The sequence below is a fragment of the Canis lupus genome, chromosome 27, assembly GCF_048164855.1.
Source record: "Canis lupus baileyi chromosome 27, mCanLup2.hap1, whole genome shotgun sequence".
Classification (NCBI taxonomy): domain Eukaryota; kingdom Metazoa; phylum Chordata; class Mammalia; order Carnivora; family Canidae; genus Canis; species Canis lupus.
In genome coordinates this window covers 41,348,254-41,365,584 of record NC_132864.1, presented here as the reverse complement: position 1 = coordinate 41,365,584, position 17,331 = coordinate 41,348,254, and the positions used below count along the sequence as shown (strand labels likewise).

General features: G+C 40.7%; 1 protein-coding gene across 5 annotated transcripts in view; it reads right to left on the bottom strand.

Annotated features, from left to right (window-relative positions):
- PRKG1 (protein kinase cGMP-dependent 1) overlaps positions 1–17,331 on the bottom strand; it is a 1,198,973-nt gene that overhangs the window by 755,820 nt on the left and 425,822 nt on the right. For 4 of the 5 annotated variants that reach the window (XM_072803730.1, XM_072803729.1, XM_072803732.1 and 1 more), the window contains exon 3: positions 9,155–9,268. In XM_072803730.1, the coding sequence (XP_072659831.1) occupies positions 9,155–9,268 (114 nt within the window). Of the gene's footprint in view, positions 1–3,372; positions 3,515–9,154; positions 9,269–17,331 lie in introns of those variants that run through there. The other variant, XM_072803734.1, reaches the window with a different exon arrangement.

Sequence of the window (17,331 nt, the reverse complement as noted above, 5' to 3'; positions counted from 1 at the left end):
GGCCCCTCACCATGACTTAGATCAATGACCCCCGACACGGGCTATAAAGGACCTTTTCCACTCTTGGGCCCAATGGACTGGATTCAACCCAACACTGAAAGGCACTCTACTCGTTCAGACATCTCCGGGCCTCTCGTTCTCTTAGAAACGCCCGTCCGTATTCGTTTTTGCCAAATCCAAATTACATCCGTGACTATGACAAAGAACAACAAAAGTCAAATGAAACTCTTTTCTTTGTTCTGTTTTCCCATCAGCATCTTAACTATCACATTTAATAAATCTAAAAGCTGTTCCTGTTAACAACACAGCCCAGCAGTCCATGATTTTTTAATTTTTTCCTCCCCTCTCAACCTGTTCTTCTTTTCATTTTACTTCTCACTATTCTTCAAAAGAATATGTTAATAATGGGCACAATGCTGGTAGTCTTCCACTGATGCTGTGTTTCACTCCTTAAAAGAAACACACAACTTTTCTTCAATATCGTTGCTTAAAGGCAACCAAATAGCGAGGAGATTTAAAAAAAACCGACAATGACGCCCAGAATAATAGCAAATATATGGTGTCTGTAATTTTCTCTTAAATATTTCAATATTGACAATTCAATGCAAGGAAGCGTGTATTGTTTGAAGGTTAATACAAATAATGCACCTGTAGGGTGCCGATCAGTGGTCCTCAAACTCGGGATGCTTGAGAACCACCTGGAGGACTTGCTCACACAGATGGCTGTGACCCACCACACAGATCCGCTGCATTGACAGAAGTGCAAAAGCTCTGGCATCTTCTAACAGGTGCCCAGCGGATGCCTGGCAGTTCCAGACTCCACACTGTGATAAATGTTGTAGAAAACACTTGAAGTTCCCTAATCCAGAGTCCACGTGTATGTGCGTGGGTAGTAGGCATTTTACAGACTTCACTCAAAGGTCTACACACGTTTGAGGAAACGGAGGAAGGGACGCCTACTGACACTGGCTTCAGTTTGTAAATCAAGTAGCATTGATGGATTCCATGATCTCGGCCTCCACTTTCTCATCTGGAGAGGACTTCTCTCACCTGAGGATCGCGTTAGATAATGCCCGAGTCACAGGTTGTAAACTATAAAGCACTGTTACCATGATGACTTAGAAACGTATCCACTCAACAAAGAGCATCCCATAAGAAGGATGGTTACTCGGGACACCTGGGTGGCTCAGTGGTTGAGCATCTGCCTTTGGCTCAAGGCGTGACCCCAGGGTCCTGGGATCAAATCCCGCATCGGCCTCCCTGCATGGAGCCTGCTTCTCCCTCTGCCTGGGTCTCTGCCTCTCCCTGTGTGTCTCTCATGAATAAATGTATAAAATCTTTAAAAAACAGTGGCTGTTCAGATTGACCAATGAATCGCCGAGACTGTTTTTCCTCCAGGGAAAACAAAAGTAAACATGTTTGTCATGTGTCTTAATTTTTTTTCTTTTAATAGAGTTGATATGTAACAAAAAATAAAACGAAAAGTTCCTTTATTAAATGTTTCTGAATTGCTGTTTGAATTTTTGTAATTCTTACATTACGGAGATTCATTGACTGATAGACTTCATAAAAGAAGTATATAGCTACTTAGTGATGTCTCAAATGTTGAACCATACAGTTTCACTGCAAGAGACCCTCAAGTGTCTCAATACACTACAAAATCTAGATCCTGCAATTGGTTCAGATTGCTTTGGATGGGTCTCTGAGGCTTTAAGCTTATGACTCTCCCTTCATTATATCACAGGATTCATCCTTTTGTAACAGATGTTGTTAATGTGGGTCCGTATGTTACAGTTTAAAAATTTTAAAAACCCACAATTAGAACATGCTGCATAACCTTTTTTTTTTTTTTTTTTTTTTTTCTTTTTTCTGGTGGAAATAAAGCCTGAAGCCTTAGGTCAATAGAGGTAGTCCTACAGATGCACTTGTGTCTCAAAGCAAAATGAGCCACTGCAGATGAAACATAAACACTTATGACAACAGCAGAGCAAAGCAGTGTCATGCTCCCAGACCTCCCTCTAACCACACAGCCACGTGGCCGGGACCAGTCGCTTAAAATCAGTCACTCCAGCAATAAAACTAGGGTAACGCTACGCCATGCCCAAGAGCTCTGATCTTAGACGTCACTCACAGCCTTCAAATGTCCTCTGCTCTTATTCCTTGTTCCTGCTGAGCCTCCATCACAGTCCGTGGAGAGGAATGTTTCATTTTTTAAAACGTAATAATTACATAATATACAATATTGACCTATGTCAATACTTGGCTTTTCCTTCTTTCAATCAGCTGAGTAAATACTAAAATTACCTCTTACCAAATTCTTGAATAAATGAAGATTCAGTATTACCAAAAGATACACAACCTTTACATTGTGTAAGAGCTTTTCTTTCTTTCTTTTTTTTTTTTACTATATTAGTTTTAATTCTTTATTTTTTAATGTTTGCTCTATGCCTAATGTGGGCCTTGAACTCATGACCCTGAGGTCAAGAGTCACATGCTCTACAAACGGAGCCAGCCAGGCACCCTCATGTGGGAGCTTTTTATGATGCCAGCCTTCATAGAAAATTCTGCAAGATTAAAGAAGCTGCTGAAAAAAAATAAAGTATATATCAGGCTTCCTCATCCATCTTTATATTTACTATTAAATTATCTGTGATCCTTAAAAAAAACATCCCGTCAATTAAAGCCCGACTATTCTCTAGATATAGGGAACACTCAAGGTACTCCATTAATTAAAGGCAAGAGGGGGAATATTTATCTAGCCACAGGAAGGAATTAAGTAGTATTGCCTTCTTTTGATGATAAAAGGTATTCCTGTCTTCCCCCAAGAAGCACTGCTAACATATGCCTGTCTACCAAGCCTAGACATTACTGAACTGAAATATTTCTTTGGAAGTAGATAAATATAAGTCAAATAAATTCTGACTATAACAATTCCCATCAGGAATCAGAAAAAAACATTCAGCCTATAAAAGAAAAACATGAAGGCGCCTGGTTGGCTCTGTCGGAGTCGGTGGGGCGTGTGACTCTTGATCTCAGGGTTGTAAGTTTGAGCCCCACGTTGGGTGAAGAGATTATTTAAAAATAAAATCTTTAAAAAAAAAGAAAAGAAAAACATTGTACTTCACTGCTTTCTTCTCTGAAATTCACTTTTATTTCAGTTAAACCATATAGAAATGAGATTAAATAGCTTTCGTTAGTCCGGTATGTGGCATCACTGGTACTTAGTGAATTGATTCCCTTAATAAAGAGATTTGTTTCTCAGGGATGACATAATTGGATTTATGTTACTAATTTCACAGGATTCTTTAATAGACAAATGTGATAAGAACAGTTTACTGAAAAGAATATTGTCTCGCTCACTTAAAGGGGTACCTGCTTCTCCAAGATGCGGCTGGATCATTGTTTTGTTGTCCAAGATGACAAGTCCCCCGGGGTAGTTCCTGGACGTGCCTTTTGTAATCAGGGTCACATTTCTGGTCATCATCAGCCTAAATTTCCTTTGTTTCTCCTTTCCTTTTGGGATTCTTGGTAGGTGGCAGGCATTAGACTAGGAGAATGCAAAGCTTGCATCTTTTTAATTGGCCTTGAAGGCAGCACAGAGACGTTCTCATTAGCATACTTATCTCCTCTGCTTTTGTGCTGTGGGTGCAGGGAGCATAGTCTGGGCTCCGAGCTGCTCATTAAAACCCCAGGTAATAACCGCACACAGGACAACCGTCGCTACTCCCAGACCGCGTTGCTCCAAGCCCACAAGTGAACGTAACTTTGTCATAAACGATGCTTCATGGCACTACACAACGATATTTCCTACAAAGCGTCTAACTGCTCACTTCTTGACTCAATCATCTTCATATTTAAGGCTTACAGCCATTAGAAGAGCTTTAGCCAGGATTCCTTTGTATTAATAAAATTGGCATGTGTCTCTTTTGTGCCTTTATGGATAAGAGGCACTGCTGACCTTGTAAGTATTACATTTACAACACACAGAAGTATTTGAACAAGTAACCTTAATCAAGTCTTCATTTTTTTTTTCCCCTCATTCTTCAGTGGTTTTGTTTTGTGTTTTCTTTTTTTGATAGTTGGCAGATTTTTCTCAGTCAGGTCAAATAACAGGTTTGAAACAAGGCTACACAGGAATGTGCAAGCCATCTTACTGCATAGACTTGAATTGTTTTAAATAAAAAAAAATAAATAAACCAAAAATCCCAACCTTCTGTTCTTTTTTTTCTTTTTTAATATTTTATGTATTTATTTGAAAGAGGGAGAGAGAGAGAGCAGGAGCCAGAGCAGAGGGAGAGAGAGAAGCAGACTCCCCACTGGGCAGGGAGCCCAATGCAGGCCTGGATCCCAGGACCCTGAGATCATGACCTGAACCCAAGGCAGAGCTCAACCAAACTGATGGTGCCCCTGAACTTTGTTCTTAAAATGTCCACGACATACTGAAATATCTTAATTAGTCAACTCCCCCTGTACAAATATCCTAGGAAGGCTTAGGTAAGCTCGAAAGTATTCAAAAGCAAAGGCAGAAAGATATTTTTAGCAGATGTTACTGAAGTCATCAATTTGTCGGATTTCTTGTAGGATGTTTAGGCTCTTTTTATGTTAGTACTTAAACATTTTAGTATCTGAGGAATCTTAAAATACTTGCTATAAATAATATAAGGAAAAATAATAACTCACATATTTTGCTCAAGGACATTCATAAAAGAGCCTCCCTCCCCACCCCCAAGACAAATTTTGCAGATAGTTTTGTAGGGTTTCAACTTAAGCTGGTAGTGAGAGGTTTTCTTACAAAGGGAAGGTTTGAGTTCTACTGGAATCTATTTGAATGAGACTGTTTGAAGAATACACTGCCTGAGGTTGGGGATTTGTGAGCCAGACACTCAAAGTAGGAGGAACAGACTTCCATTCAGTATCTTCAAGCAAAAATACCCCAATTCATGTTGGGAGCAAAGAGGCATAGAAAGCAAACCACAAAAACATCCCTGCGTCCTTGGGAGAACTGGTTGTGGGGAATCCAGGTAAAACAAGACAATAGCATAAATATCCTTGCAAATCCACACGCAGGGCAATTTGCTCACTGTGAGGTAAATGCCTTTCCATTCTATTTTTAAGTTTCCAGCAACTTCAATGTTTCCGTGAGTGTGTGTGTGTGTGCGTGCGTGTGTGATTTTTAAGAACCTTGGGCACAGAAGCAAGGTGAGAGGCCCAGGGTGAGTGTAAATTGATGCTGCGTTAGCTGTGAGGGTGGTGAAAAGTAAAACCTCGACCAGAAGTGACATTTTAGGAAGAGATGGGAATATGCTTCCAGGTATGGGAATTGAGGGAGCCAAGGGTATTAAATGGATGTCTTAGAAGTCCCTAACCTTTGCGAGGTCTGAAAATCAATAGTAAAACTCTTTTATCTGCACAACCCCAAAATATTTAGCTAAAATGTGAAGTTCAAACACCGTCGGATACATTGTTTGGTGTTGTGAAAATGAGAGATAACAATTTTTTTTTTCCTTCCTGTGGCATCGGGGGAGTGTTTGGGTTGGGATAGGCGATCCAAGTGGCCCTGTTCACGTCACAGTTAAAGAAACCTTGAGGCTGTTTAAGCCATGAATAACCTCAAGACATTTGTTATATTTGTTTCCAACAAAATGTTAATTTTACGTATTTTGATATACTCATTCCCCAGGGGGAAAAAAATCAATGGTGATGTTTTATAAGACAGGAATAAACTCTGACTCTAGATTTCCTGCACCACTGTATGAGGTTTTCTTTCCCTGTCATTATGGCTTCAATTTTAAAAATTGCTATTCTTGGTGCTATCAGATCACTCTGCTGCTGTTACCATAATAACCAGTGGCATACATTTATTTATTTCCAGAGGAATGCCAATTGATTTCTCCCCAGATGAAAAACAAAGGACTTGTGTCAAACCACTCTGGTGCTTCTTTCAGTTGAAGCATTACGAACAAAGCTTATTCTATTTTATAGCATCTGCCAATCTGTAACTTTAATAAGAAAACAACTTTTTTGATACCCTAAGCTAAAATAAATAAATAAATAAATAAATAAATAAATAAATAAATAAATCCACCCACAGGTAATAGAATCATCTTTGTTAGCAGGAAGTCACTGGGATTTATTTATTCATGGCCTGATAAAACTTCAAAAAAGTGCTCTTTTGAACAAGAAATGACTCATGTACATTGAGGAGCTCCTGAATGTCACCCAGGATTTAGTTACCACTGTGAGATTAAAAATGCATTACAATGCTAGGCAGCTTTCAGGCTGATGAGGGAGAAAGGAAGGAGAAAGGCATCATGGAATAAAGGCGGGGATGTTGAGAGAAAGGGGGTCACAACCCTTCTAAGTGAGGAAGAAAGAGGCACCGAGAGAGGAGCTATCGAGTAGATGGGCGGTCTCCTCGGACTTGAGACTCACACGCAAGTGGGTGAATCCATTTCGAAAGTCACTCTACATGGTCATTCCTGGCAAAATGATGCTTAGGAAGAAATGGACAAGGGTCGGCAAAATCCTGAATCCTGAGAAATGACTGGATCTAAAGAGCCAAGTATGGACATTTTGAAATAGCACACATAATGAGTAAGATGGCATGGGGCGGGCGAAGGCGGGGTGGGGCGGGTTACATTCTGTGGTCATTTGGTAAAAGTAGCGTCCGTGATGGAACCTAACCAGAATTATAAAGTGATCAGCTTGAAAGTCTAATTTAGACATAAATTTAGGGGGTCTCTGGGTGGCTCAGCGGTTGAGCATCTGCCTTTAGCTCAGGGCATGACCCCGGAGTCCCAGGATCGAGTCCCACATTGGGCTTCCTGCATGGAGCCTGCTTCTCCCTCTGCCTGCGTCTCTGCCTCTCTCTGTGTGTCTCTCATGAATAAATAAAAATCTTTAAAATAAATAAATAAATAAATAAATAAATACATACATACATACATACATACATACACATAAATTTAAAGTGGTATTTAAAGACCATGGGTCACAAGTATAATCTCTCTGGATGGTGTAAGAGACGGGACAAAAGGTCCTGAACAAGAAATAGTCATTATTCACGCCTTATAGTTCTTTACACGAATTTCAGAGAATCTTGGTGGTAGGTATTGTTCCTTACTCATGCACAAATCTTTGCACCTCTAAATGCAGAGAAGATCTGCACTCCATCAACCGTAGGCCCTTTTCTCAACACACCTCCACATGTTAAGTGACCATGAACACACACACACACACACACACACAAACACACGTGCATGTGCGCCTTCTCTGTGTCTGTGTTAAAGACCATGCTCCATTACTCATTTTCTTTGATGTACATGTTCTCCCCACAGCCCCAAATAGTTAGGATTATAATTTGCATTTGACACCTACTTCCTTCCCACTGAATCTGATTCAAAAGTGTATATTTAAATTCATGAAACCTGAGTACAATAGAGGCTACTGCAGATGAGCACCATTTAATAGGAACCTAATAAATTTTTACAAAGCAAAGCAATCATCTTAGGAAAAAAAAAAAAAAAAAACCTTTGCCGTAAAATTCATCTAAATACATTATTTAATCTATCCGAAGTATTTCTTTAATAATTCAAAGTTTCAAAAGATTAAGCACATGTTATTACCAATTGTTGACCTTTTTGGAATTGTGGTTTTCATTAGAATTAAATGAGCAGTACACAAGGCTGAAAATATTTTAAGATATTCGCAATTCACCACTCAAAATTCTGAGAAGGCCTGTTCTAATCAAAATGTGTTCTTCCGGCCTTTTGACCTACAAGGAATGTATTTCTCATAAAAATGCGGCATGGTTGTCTAATCCGTTTCACTTAATAGTGTCATCGTGACTACTCTTTTTTTTCTACTTAAGGTACTTTTTAAGCGAGTTAAAATTGTGGCAGATTCTGTTATGCTTCACTGGGCTTCATGATTCTTTGAGTCATGTAATTAAATGATCACATAAAATAAAAACCTGGCGGTGCCGATCAATCAAAGGAGTTTTGTGCTTTCAAAGATGAAGAATCAAATGTCAAGAAGGACTCATCCTATAAGGGCCCCAACTGCAACTGAGGTCTTAGCGACTTCAATGAATAAAAAGGTGATTCGCTAACAAGACATGTAGGAGAGTTTCTGGGATTCTGGACGGCCGTGCCTTCTGAGTTCCTGATAATCCAAGATTCAGTGTCATATTGTTACCCACATGCCGCACTTCTGAGGAAAAGGAACCCCAATATATAAATGGCATCCAGCTAACCTAATGGATGATCTGTCATTCTCCATTTTTTTTTATTTTATTTTTTTAAATAACCAAACCTAATCAAAGTGATGCATGATTGCAATCATCCACAGGATTCTCTGGTCAGGACTTTTCCAACATGACATACATCTGCCTAAAGACGCAACGGAACTTCCAGTGTTGGCTTTTGCGTTCGGCTCTGTTCATTACACACTCGTCCCATCCACCCTTTCCCCCGCCCCCCACAACTACTGCAGCTGTTTCTACCGAGTAATGAAAGTTGCTAGAGAAATCATATATACACATACATGTAAAATTAGGGAAACAAGCTGCTTTATTGCCCCGATTTAAAATAAGCTCAATCAGTAGAAAAGAAAAATACTATAATATACAGCTTGATGAGCAGCTGAAGACAAGAATATAGACTCAGACACGACTTCAGAATTCAGGATATGTCTCGCTCGTTGATGTTTGAACGAGATAAAGGACAGTTCTCCTTTAAATTTTTTTCTAAACCACTGAATGAACAAGTGGAATTTATGGGGGAATGTAAGCCAAAATAGGCAGATACGTAAAAATTCCTTGAGTATTAGTGTGAAGCTTTAAAAGCAGAGAGAGGAAAGGTCTTGCTTCTGTTTGATTTAGAGAGTTGTGACATTCTGTTAAGGCTTCCTCGGTAAGAATTCCAGGTGAAAAGAGTACCTTCCATAAGTCAGTGATAAGATACAAGTTACGCGGAACAGATTGTTGATCCTCCCTTGGGAGGGCAAACACACAGATCGACCGTGTGGCAAGGTGAGCCTTGAAATACAGATGCGCGAAATTACAAAGACTAAATCAAGAGGCACGTTAATCATTATCGCAAAGGTCTAGGGAAAAAGACATTGAAAGTATTTGCAAAAAAGCAAACAGTCTTACTCTTGACGGTCGCCGTCCGGGTACAGTTGTAAAGAATCGCCAACTCCCCGAACACTTTTCCTGGCCCCATGGTACACAGCTTCACACCTTCTTTCGTGACTTCAACCTTACCATCTGAAAGGAAGAGACAACATCATTTTAGTCCTCTTGCACGGCTCCATTTGTTGCATTTTCAATATGCAACGAGGAGTACGAGGCTCATCTTTAAAACTACAAAGCAATTACCAGTGGAGACCAAGCCTTCACCCGGATGCAATGCAAGAAATGCAATAAATCGCATTAAGAAATCCCACCCTTCTTTAAACTAATCTGATGTAAGACTGAAAGCCCCAGAAAAAGACAAGGTAAACACGTGTTTTTCCAAATACAATATTAGAAAAGTATGGTAATTCCAATTTTCATGTTATTTTCTGAATCTGAGCGAAAACCTGAGTAAGCGTGTGCTATCTTCTACGGCACACTTCACACGTGGGGGTTCTCATTTGAGTAAAGCACAGCTATTACGGGAAGGGAGATTGCTTTGACCCTTGGGCACTGTTTAATTGCAGCTCATGGTATCTTTTATTTTTAAGCATCTTATCTGACTTGGCCAAAACTGTTTTATATGCTTCCTAGCCCAGCAACACTGACTGTAAGGAAAAACAAACTAGAAGGGTTATGGGGGTGGAAAAAGAGGTATTAGGACCATTTGCTTTCCACAAAGGACTTGGGAAATGAAATGCTAAGGAAGGAAGGAGCCAAGGACTCAGGGACTGTGGCTGGACATTGGTGCCTGCAAGGAAGGCAGATGCGATCCGTGAGGGAAACGAAAGTAGTAGGTTTTCAAAAAAAAAAAAAAGGTGCAGCTTTATACTATCACCTCACACAATAGAGTGGGGCGGGGGATTGAATATAAAATGGGCAACACAATCCATTCCATATTAACACTCCCCCACACTTTATTATTCTTCCAAGTTTCTCATCCAGAGTCTACAGAAGAGCCTTCCGCTTGGCATGAGCTAGTGAAGGAATGAGATGAGCTGACGCTACCAAGTTTTCTCCAAACTTCAGACCTACAGGCATCGACTTTATGATTGTTCCTGTATCTACGTGTTTCCTATAATACTTAACTTTTTAGAGTTTGGGCTTTAAACACACTCCCACTTTAAAAAAATAAAAAGAAATCAACCCCCAGTATCAATAAAATAATAAGAAATCAACCCCCAGTATCAATAAGCAATAACATTTGTAAAATCATCCATGTGTTGAGTTCTTCAAATACCTATTGAGATAAAACCTTCAGTATCAAAGAACTTTTTGGGGAAGTGTAATCCACGTACCTACCAGTCATGAGACATCAGCCTTTCAGAGAACATTGTTCTTTCTACCCTGAACACCATTTGATGTAAATAGTAACAGGGGAGAGAGAATTTCACAGTAATTAGGATAAAATTTCACACAAGATCTATTCACTACTCTTGAACTGTGTGTGTGCACCTCCTCCGTGCGTGATGAAGTTACCCAGGAATGAACAGATCCAACGATTCTGAAAGTTTTGATGTATTTTCTAAGGTGGGTCTGGCCACTCAAAATTTAGTCTAGCTTGGTTATGACTTCCTTCTCAACGGCAGAAAAGAAGACTCTTTCTTGGGATACCAGCCAAGTAAATCTATATTTTCCTAAACCTCAGATGTCCCTCGTCCATGTGTCATGTAGCCCCTTCCCTTTCAATGGTGAGCCTGTCCCCTTACGAATTTCATCTGCTGCTTAAGAATGAGAAATAGGTTTGAAAGCTAATGGGGTTAGGAGATTTATGCATCATTAAAAGTCAGACCAGGAGTTAAATCCTGGTTCTCTTATCTGTTTCTTACGAGCCTCGTGATCTTGGGGCGGGGGGGGGGGGGGGGGGGCAGTCACTAATTTCTCCATGCCCTGGTTTCTTCATTAATAAAGTTGGTAAAAGGAAAGCACTATATCATCGGGTGGTTGATAAAATGAAACAATTAAAGCAGGGGCAATGCTGAGCACAATGTCCAGCATATAGCAAATGATCAGTAAATACTAGCTCTAATTACGGGTGTTACTTTCATTTATCTCTTATCTAAAAGGTGGGAGAGCTTACTAGATCATACTGAAACACATTCTTCTATCGTCTGTTACAGAAACCAATCAAGTCTATGTAAGTTGGTAGATTTGTAGTTTTTCTTTTTTTTTCAATGGAAAAAAAGTATTTGTTTCAGATTCTCTATGGGGGAGGGGAGAGGGTGTGCATGTTTGAGAGCTTTGGGGCTCAAATCAATATTAAACCCAAAGAAGAAAATGGAAATTCAGGAAGTCACAGAATGCACTCTCTCGGTCCTCTCCCTCACCTGGCCACTCGCAGCCAACACTGGACGTGGCATTGCTTCAGCAAGTCTCATCTTATGGTGGAGACTCCCACGAATGGCAACGTAACCACTTTCCAGTCTTGACTTAAAGCTCTAGCTTCAATTATATTAAAAGAAGTGAGAGCAAAATGATTAATGCCCAAAGAACTTCATACATAGCTGATTTTGTACAAGTCTGCCTCCCGGTCCCTTTGGGTCCCTAGCTAGAAGTCTTTGGTGGAAAGGGACCCATAGGAGCAAGAACAGTACTAAGAATCCTGCTGGGGCATATGGGGGGTTCAGTCAGTTGAGCATTTGCCTTCGGCTCAGGTCATGATCTTGGGGTCCCAGGATCAAAGTCCCTGCTCAGCGGAGAGTCTGATTCTCTCTTTTCCTCTTCCCCTGCTTGTCTCTCTTTCTCTCTCTCTCTCTCAAATAAATAAATAAAATATTTTTTTTAAAAAAAGAATCCTACTGGACAGTTTGACAATTAGGGCTTCTCAACTAACAAAAGATAAGAAACATAGGATTCTTATTTTAGCTCAGTGGCTTCTTGAAGGATATCTGTGGACCCGTCACATCAAAGCTAATTAATAAAATCCAGATATTCCCCACTCTGGGAAGTTGTAACCGTCCCTACACCTACACCACAATGACCACCGTACTTGGGCCTGATGCTCTGAAAAACAATGCTCTTATAGCACTGATAGACTTCAACTGAGAGTTAGTCTTATAATTGATCATATTTCCTTTGAGATACAATCTCTAGAAAGCTCTAAAAGACTTTGGGGCAGGGGCACCTGGGTGGCTCAGCGGTTGAGCATCTGCCTTCAGCCCAGGGCATGATCCTGGAGACCCAGGATCGAGTCCCGCATTGGGCTCCCTGCATGGAGCCTGCTTCTCCCTCTGCCTATGTCTCTGCCTCTTTCTCTGTGTCTCTCATGAATAAATAAATAAAATCTTAAAAAAAAAACCTTTAAAAAAATTTTTTAAAAAAAAGACTTTGGGGCAGGAGATGTGTGCATGAATTCATTTCCAGTTCCAACTCATTTCCCTGGTCTTATTTCATATTTGCCTAATCTGTTCATGTCAAACTCATTTTTTAAACCATATGAATAATTATACATGTATATATATGTAAAGATAGGAATAAATAAGCATATGTATGATAAATACTCCTACATATGAATAATTAATGTTGGTAACAGAGGGATATAGTCCATATTAATTAGAGTAGCAAAAAAAAATTAAGAAGAGATTTACTGGAACAGATCGTATTCGAGAAATAGAAATTTGGATGTAAAACATCTTTTCCAGGTTAAGTCAGATGCAACAGATTCAGTATATTCACAATAGCCAAGGAAGGTAAGAATCTGAGCGCTTATGATAGATGAGAATGGTCCAGAAAACACTTTTTGGACAGAATTATGTAACTGGTAAACAGAAGCACAGTGTTTGAAAAATGTTACTCTGAATCGCAGCGCGATCACTTTTCCTCCTCGCTCATACCTGCCATGTGGGTGGAGTAAGTAATTCAGGGAGGCAGGATCAACTGGGTGCTAAAAAACAAGTTGGGTACAGACGTGGCATTAATTAGAGAGTTCTTTCAGAGACGCGGGGAAGTGTTCTGATTTCCAAGAGCCCAGTAACGCAAGTTATTGATGCAAAGCGTGAATATGGTCAAGCTCCTTCGCTGCCCCACACAGCAACCTTGAGAAGTGATTATACGTCACAAAACTAGAAGTGATTATACTTCACAAATGATTTCCAAGTACAGAACATGTAGTAAACTTACGAACACGAAGAGTAAGACCGTCATGGGCCTACTGCATGCACCGGTTCCCTCTTCCCACCTCATCGATGTCCTTGCACCTATTAGGGCCCCTAGTTGGACACCAGGGCCATCCTGAAGCCACTCGCCTAGTCCTGTTCTTCCTCTACCCTTTTTTCCACTCTCTGGCTATCTTCGAGGTTTGGTTTAAATCAACTTCAGTTGCCCAGAAAGGAGGTAGGCCTACGTGTGCTCAGGTTGGTGGTGAGGGGAATAACGTGGGTAAAACAAATAGGGAAAAAGCCATTTGGGCTCAAAATAGAGCATGCTTTTGCCAGAGGCTTATACCAACTTAGAAAGAACCCAGCTTGGAGAGTTTTTTTTTTTTTTTTTTTTTATAATTTTAATTTGCTATTAACTTCAGAAGTGCATTTTGATGAGTTTTCTACAGGTCAGCATTGATTAATGTAATTTCTATTTCTCTTAAAGAAATCGCAGAGACTCATTAGCATTTATTCATGACTGCTTAATACTTTAATTTTCTAATATGGTAGATTCCAAATCAAAGACTTTTTTTTTTCTTCAAGAGTAGCAAAAAGACATTTTCAGAATGTCCTAGCAAAGTTTTAGACTTTTCCATCATTTTCCCCTAACTGAACTTGACAATGACTAGAGGTTATTAGAACTGTTATGTGGGCAAACTAATGACACTCCAGAATGTGGTCCATCTATATATCCACTTCTGTTCTTTTTATTCATTTTTGCTTTAGAAAAATATGGTATTATATTGGTATTATTTTTACCATGCACTGTCTCCACCACACACACACACAAAACATTCAAATCATTTCTATTTGGATTTTGCTAAGGTGTTAGTTGCTTACAGGAGAGATGTTGGCTAAGATAAGATTTCAGGGTTATAGTTTCATTCAGCTATTATCATCCCTGTAATTAGGATGAATAATTGAAGGTTTTATACTACCTTCAATGTGTTTTTTTAAAGATTTTATTTATTTGAAGGAGAAAGAGAGTACACAGGAGCAGGGGGAGGGGTGGAGGGGGAGGGAGAAGCAGACCCCTCGCTGAGGAAGGAGCCCACCATGGGGCTTCATCCCAGGACCCTGAGAGCATGACCTGAGCTTAAGGCAGATGCTTCACCGACTGAGCCGCCCAGGTGCCCCCCTTGAGTGCATTTTTTATTCTACTTCAGGCACCAAATGCCCATCTGGGATGGAATGGGCTGAGTCCTAAGTCCTGACACTTGTCACCTTGAGCAAAAATGAGCCCACCTCCTGCTTTTTGGCATCACAGTTAAGTGCCCCCTTGGGAGATGCTAAGAGTTAAGAGATCAATTATGAAGTATCCATAGTTTTGTCTGGCTTTCATAAGAATCAGTAGGCCCCATAAATAAGAAACTGAGTTTACAGGGAGACCCAGAATCGCCTGGCTTTGTTTATCTTTATGGGTTTCTCACTAACCTGTGGTTTTGTGCCATAAGGACTTTCATGATAAGGCAAATCAGCTTAGAGATTTATTACTGGCGGGCTGAAACAGAATGGCTGGCAATAACCTAATTACGAGCACTCTGTGCTTAGTTCCAATAACCTTGGTTGGAACATTCAAGACAACTTGATTGGCCATTATAGGCAGACAGGTGTTATAGCAAAGGTCCCATCACCTCCCTCCTCCAAGCTGTCGGATGACACCTTCCTGGTTTTGTAGGTTTGAGATCACAGATTCTACATTATCCACTCTTTAAATGGGTTTCTGTAGTTACTAGATTCAACAGGGACGTCCAGCATGTGGTGGTTGAGCTGTGTTGCCAGCAGCATGGGTGTGTGTCCTCCAGGAGACGAGGTTTGCTTACGGATCTGTTCTTTTGCCTTCATTCAGTTTTATCAAGATGTAATTGGCAGAGAGGGACACCTGGGGGGCTTGGTGGTTGAGCATCTGCCTTTGGCTCAGGTCATGACCCCGGGGTCCTGGGATCGAGTCCACATCGGGCTCCCTGCATGGAGCCTGCTTCTCCCTCTGCCTGTGTCTCTGCCTCTCTCTCTGGGTCTCTCATGAATAAATAAATAAAATATTTTTGTTGTTGTTGTTTTAAAAAAGATGTAATTGGCAGAGAGCACAGTATTAATTCAAGGTGGGTAGCATAAGGCCTTTCGTAACATCTAATGCTAAATCATGACCACAGTAAACTCCGTTAACATCCATCATCTCACAGAGAGAAGAAGAAAATGTGTTCCCTCTTGGGATGAGGATCGTTAGCCCTTACTTTTCTGCGTTCCTAATGGATTAGGGATACTCTTAGGTCTGCTCTGCCTGACAGGGTCATGTTCGATGTGAGGGGTTTCAATCTGGGGAAGAAAGCAGAAATTGCTAAGGCTGCCACGGGCTACAGGGTAAACCCATCCACCTGCCAGGGACAGACTAGATTCTGAGACATCCCCCTTCAAACCTGTACTCCCTTGAGATGGGCCTTTTGAAAGCCAGCAAGAAGGAAAAAGACAGCCTCCCTAGGAGACCGGAGTTTGCTCTTGAATTAAAGAATGACAGTAGGTCAGCGCCTTATCAGTTTTCCTTTCAAGATTGCTTTCAACTCCAAATAGGCAAGGTCTCTCTGGATCTAAACGCTTGCTCCTTAGATGAGGTGTTCATCTGGATGACTGAAAACCATTCTTTGGCCAGTGAGCGAAAGCCTGTGGGAAACTGCCCTGTTTTCATGTCTTTCTCCCAAACCCAAAGTCTGTGCCACCCACTTCCAGTTACAGATTTTGCTTAGTAGTTTTCTCTTGAGGGGTTGGGGGGGTGGGGTGGGGTGGAGAGAAGGTTTGTTTTGGTTTGGGTTTTTCCCTAAACAATTTGTGTTGTAATAGTTTCTAGAACCATCAGGTTCTTAAACTACTTTGGTTGAGACCAAGCTTATCATTCAAAGAAGTCACCTTTCTCTGTCTGGCATGGTCAGAGCAAGAATTTTTCCGGGGAGCATGAACATACCAGTTAACCTAAATGAAATGCAAGAGAGTCTGAGGTTTAAGAGGCTCGCTGGAGATCTAGGAGTGAAGACCTTTGTTTCTGCTTCAATTAGGCACATCTGATTCCCTTCCTGGTCACGACTGCTATAAATACCCTTGACACAATTTTTCATTACACTAAATTACAACAGATCGATATATATGTAAATAGGAGATAAAATCGTCATAGTTACTCTTGGCAATGAGACTCAAAAACATAAATGAGGTGTCCAGAACTAAAAATCTGACTGTCTGACTTATGGAGATGGAGAGAGAAGGAAACACAAACACACACACACACACACACACACACACACACACACACACAGAGGGGGGAGGGGGGAAACCATGACTTGCATATTCAAATGCCTGAATTTCATTTGTTTCTATCTCTGAGGTCATAGGGCATATGCACATATTGACAAAAGAAGCCTATATGAGGAAACAATGACATTTAAGCAATTTGGGTCTAGAGCATCACCTGAATCATCAAAACGGGACTGTGGAAGGAGCGACTTACTTTGCACATTTCTGCCCTGAGAGATATTTAAGGAAGAGAGAACACACGGAAACCATCGCAGATGGGTCAACCGCTTACGGGCTATGAAGAGGCTTCTCGAAGGATTCCACGGGCATCCCACGTCTCTAATGCTTGCACACACTGTGTTTTAAAATCCTAGCACTCTAAAGTGTACAAAAGCACTGGATGACTGTCTGCGGACTAATTTCAATTTACAGTGATAAGAAATCTCTAGCTCAATTTCTAGTGATGAGAACAGCTAGGGCAGAGGACAGACACATACAGGAGGAGAGGAGAGCAGAGGGACCGTTCCCTGAGCACACGAGAGTGCGACAGATAATCTGTCTTAATTAAGTCAAGTTTATTAAGCATAATTCCAGCAATATAGAAAGCCCGCTTGCTCTCTCATTTCTATAATTCATGAGCACCTTCAATTAGCCTCAACAGCGAATGGCCAGTTCCATTGTTCCTTCAAGACAGGGACATGGCAAAAGCACCGTTAACCGACTCAGACTTGTGGGCAC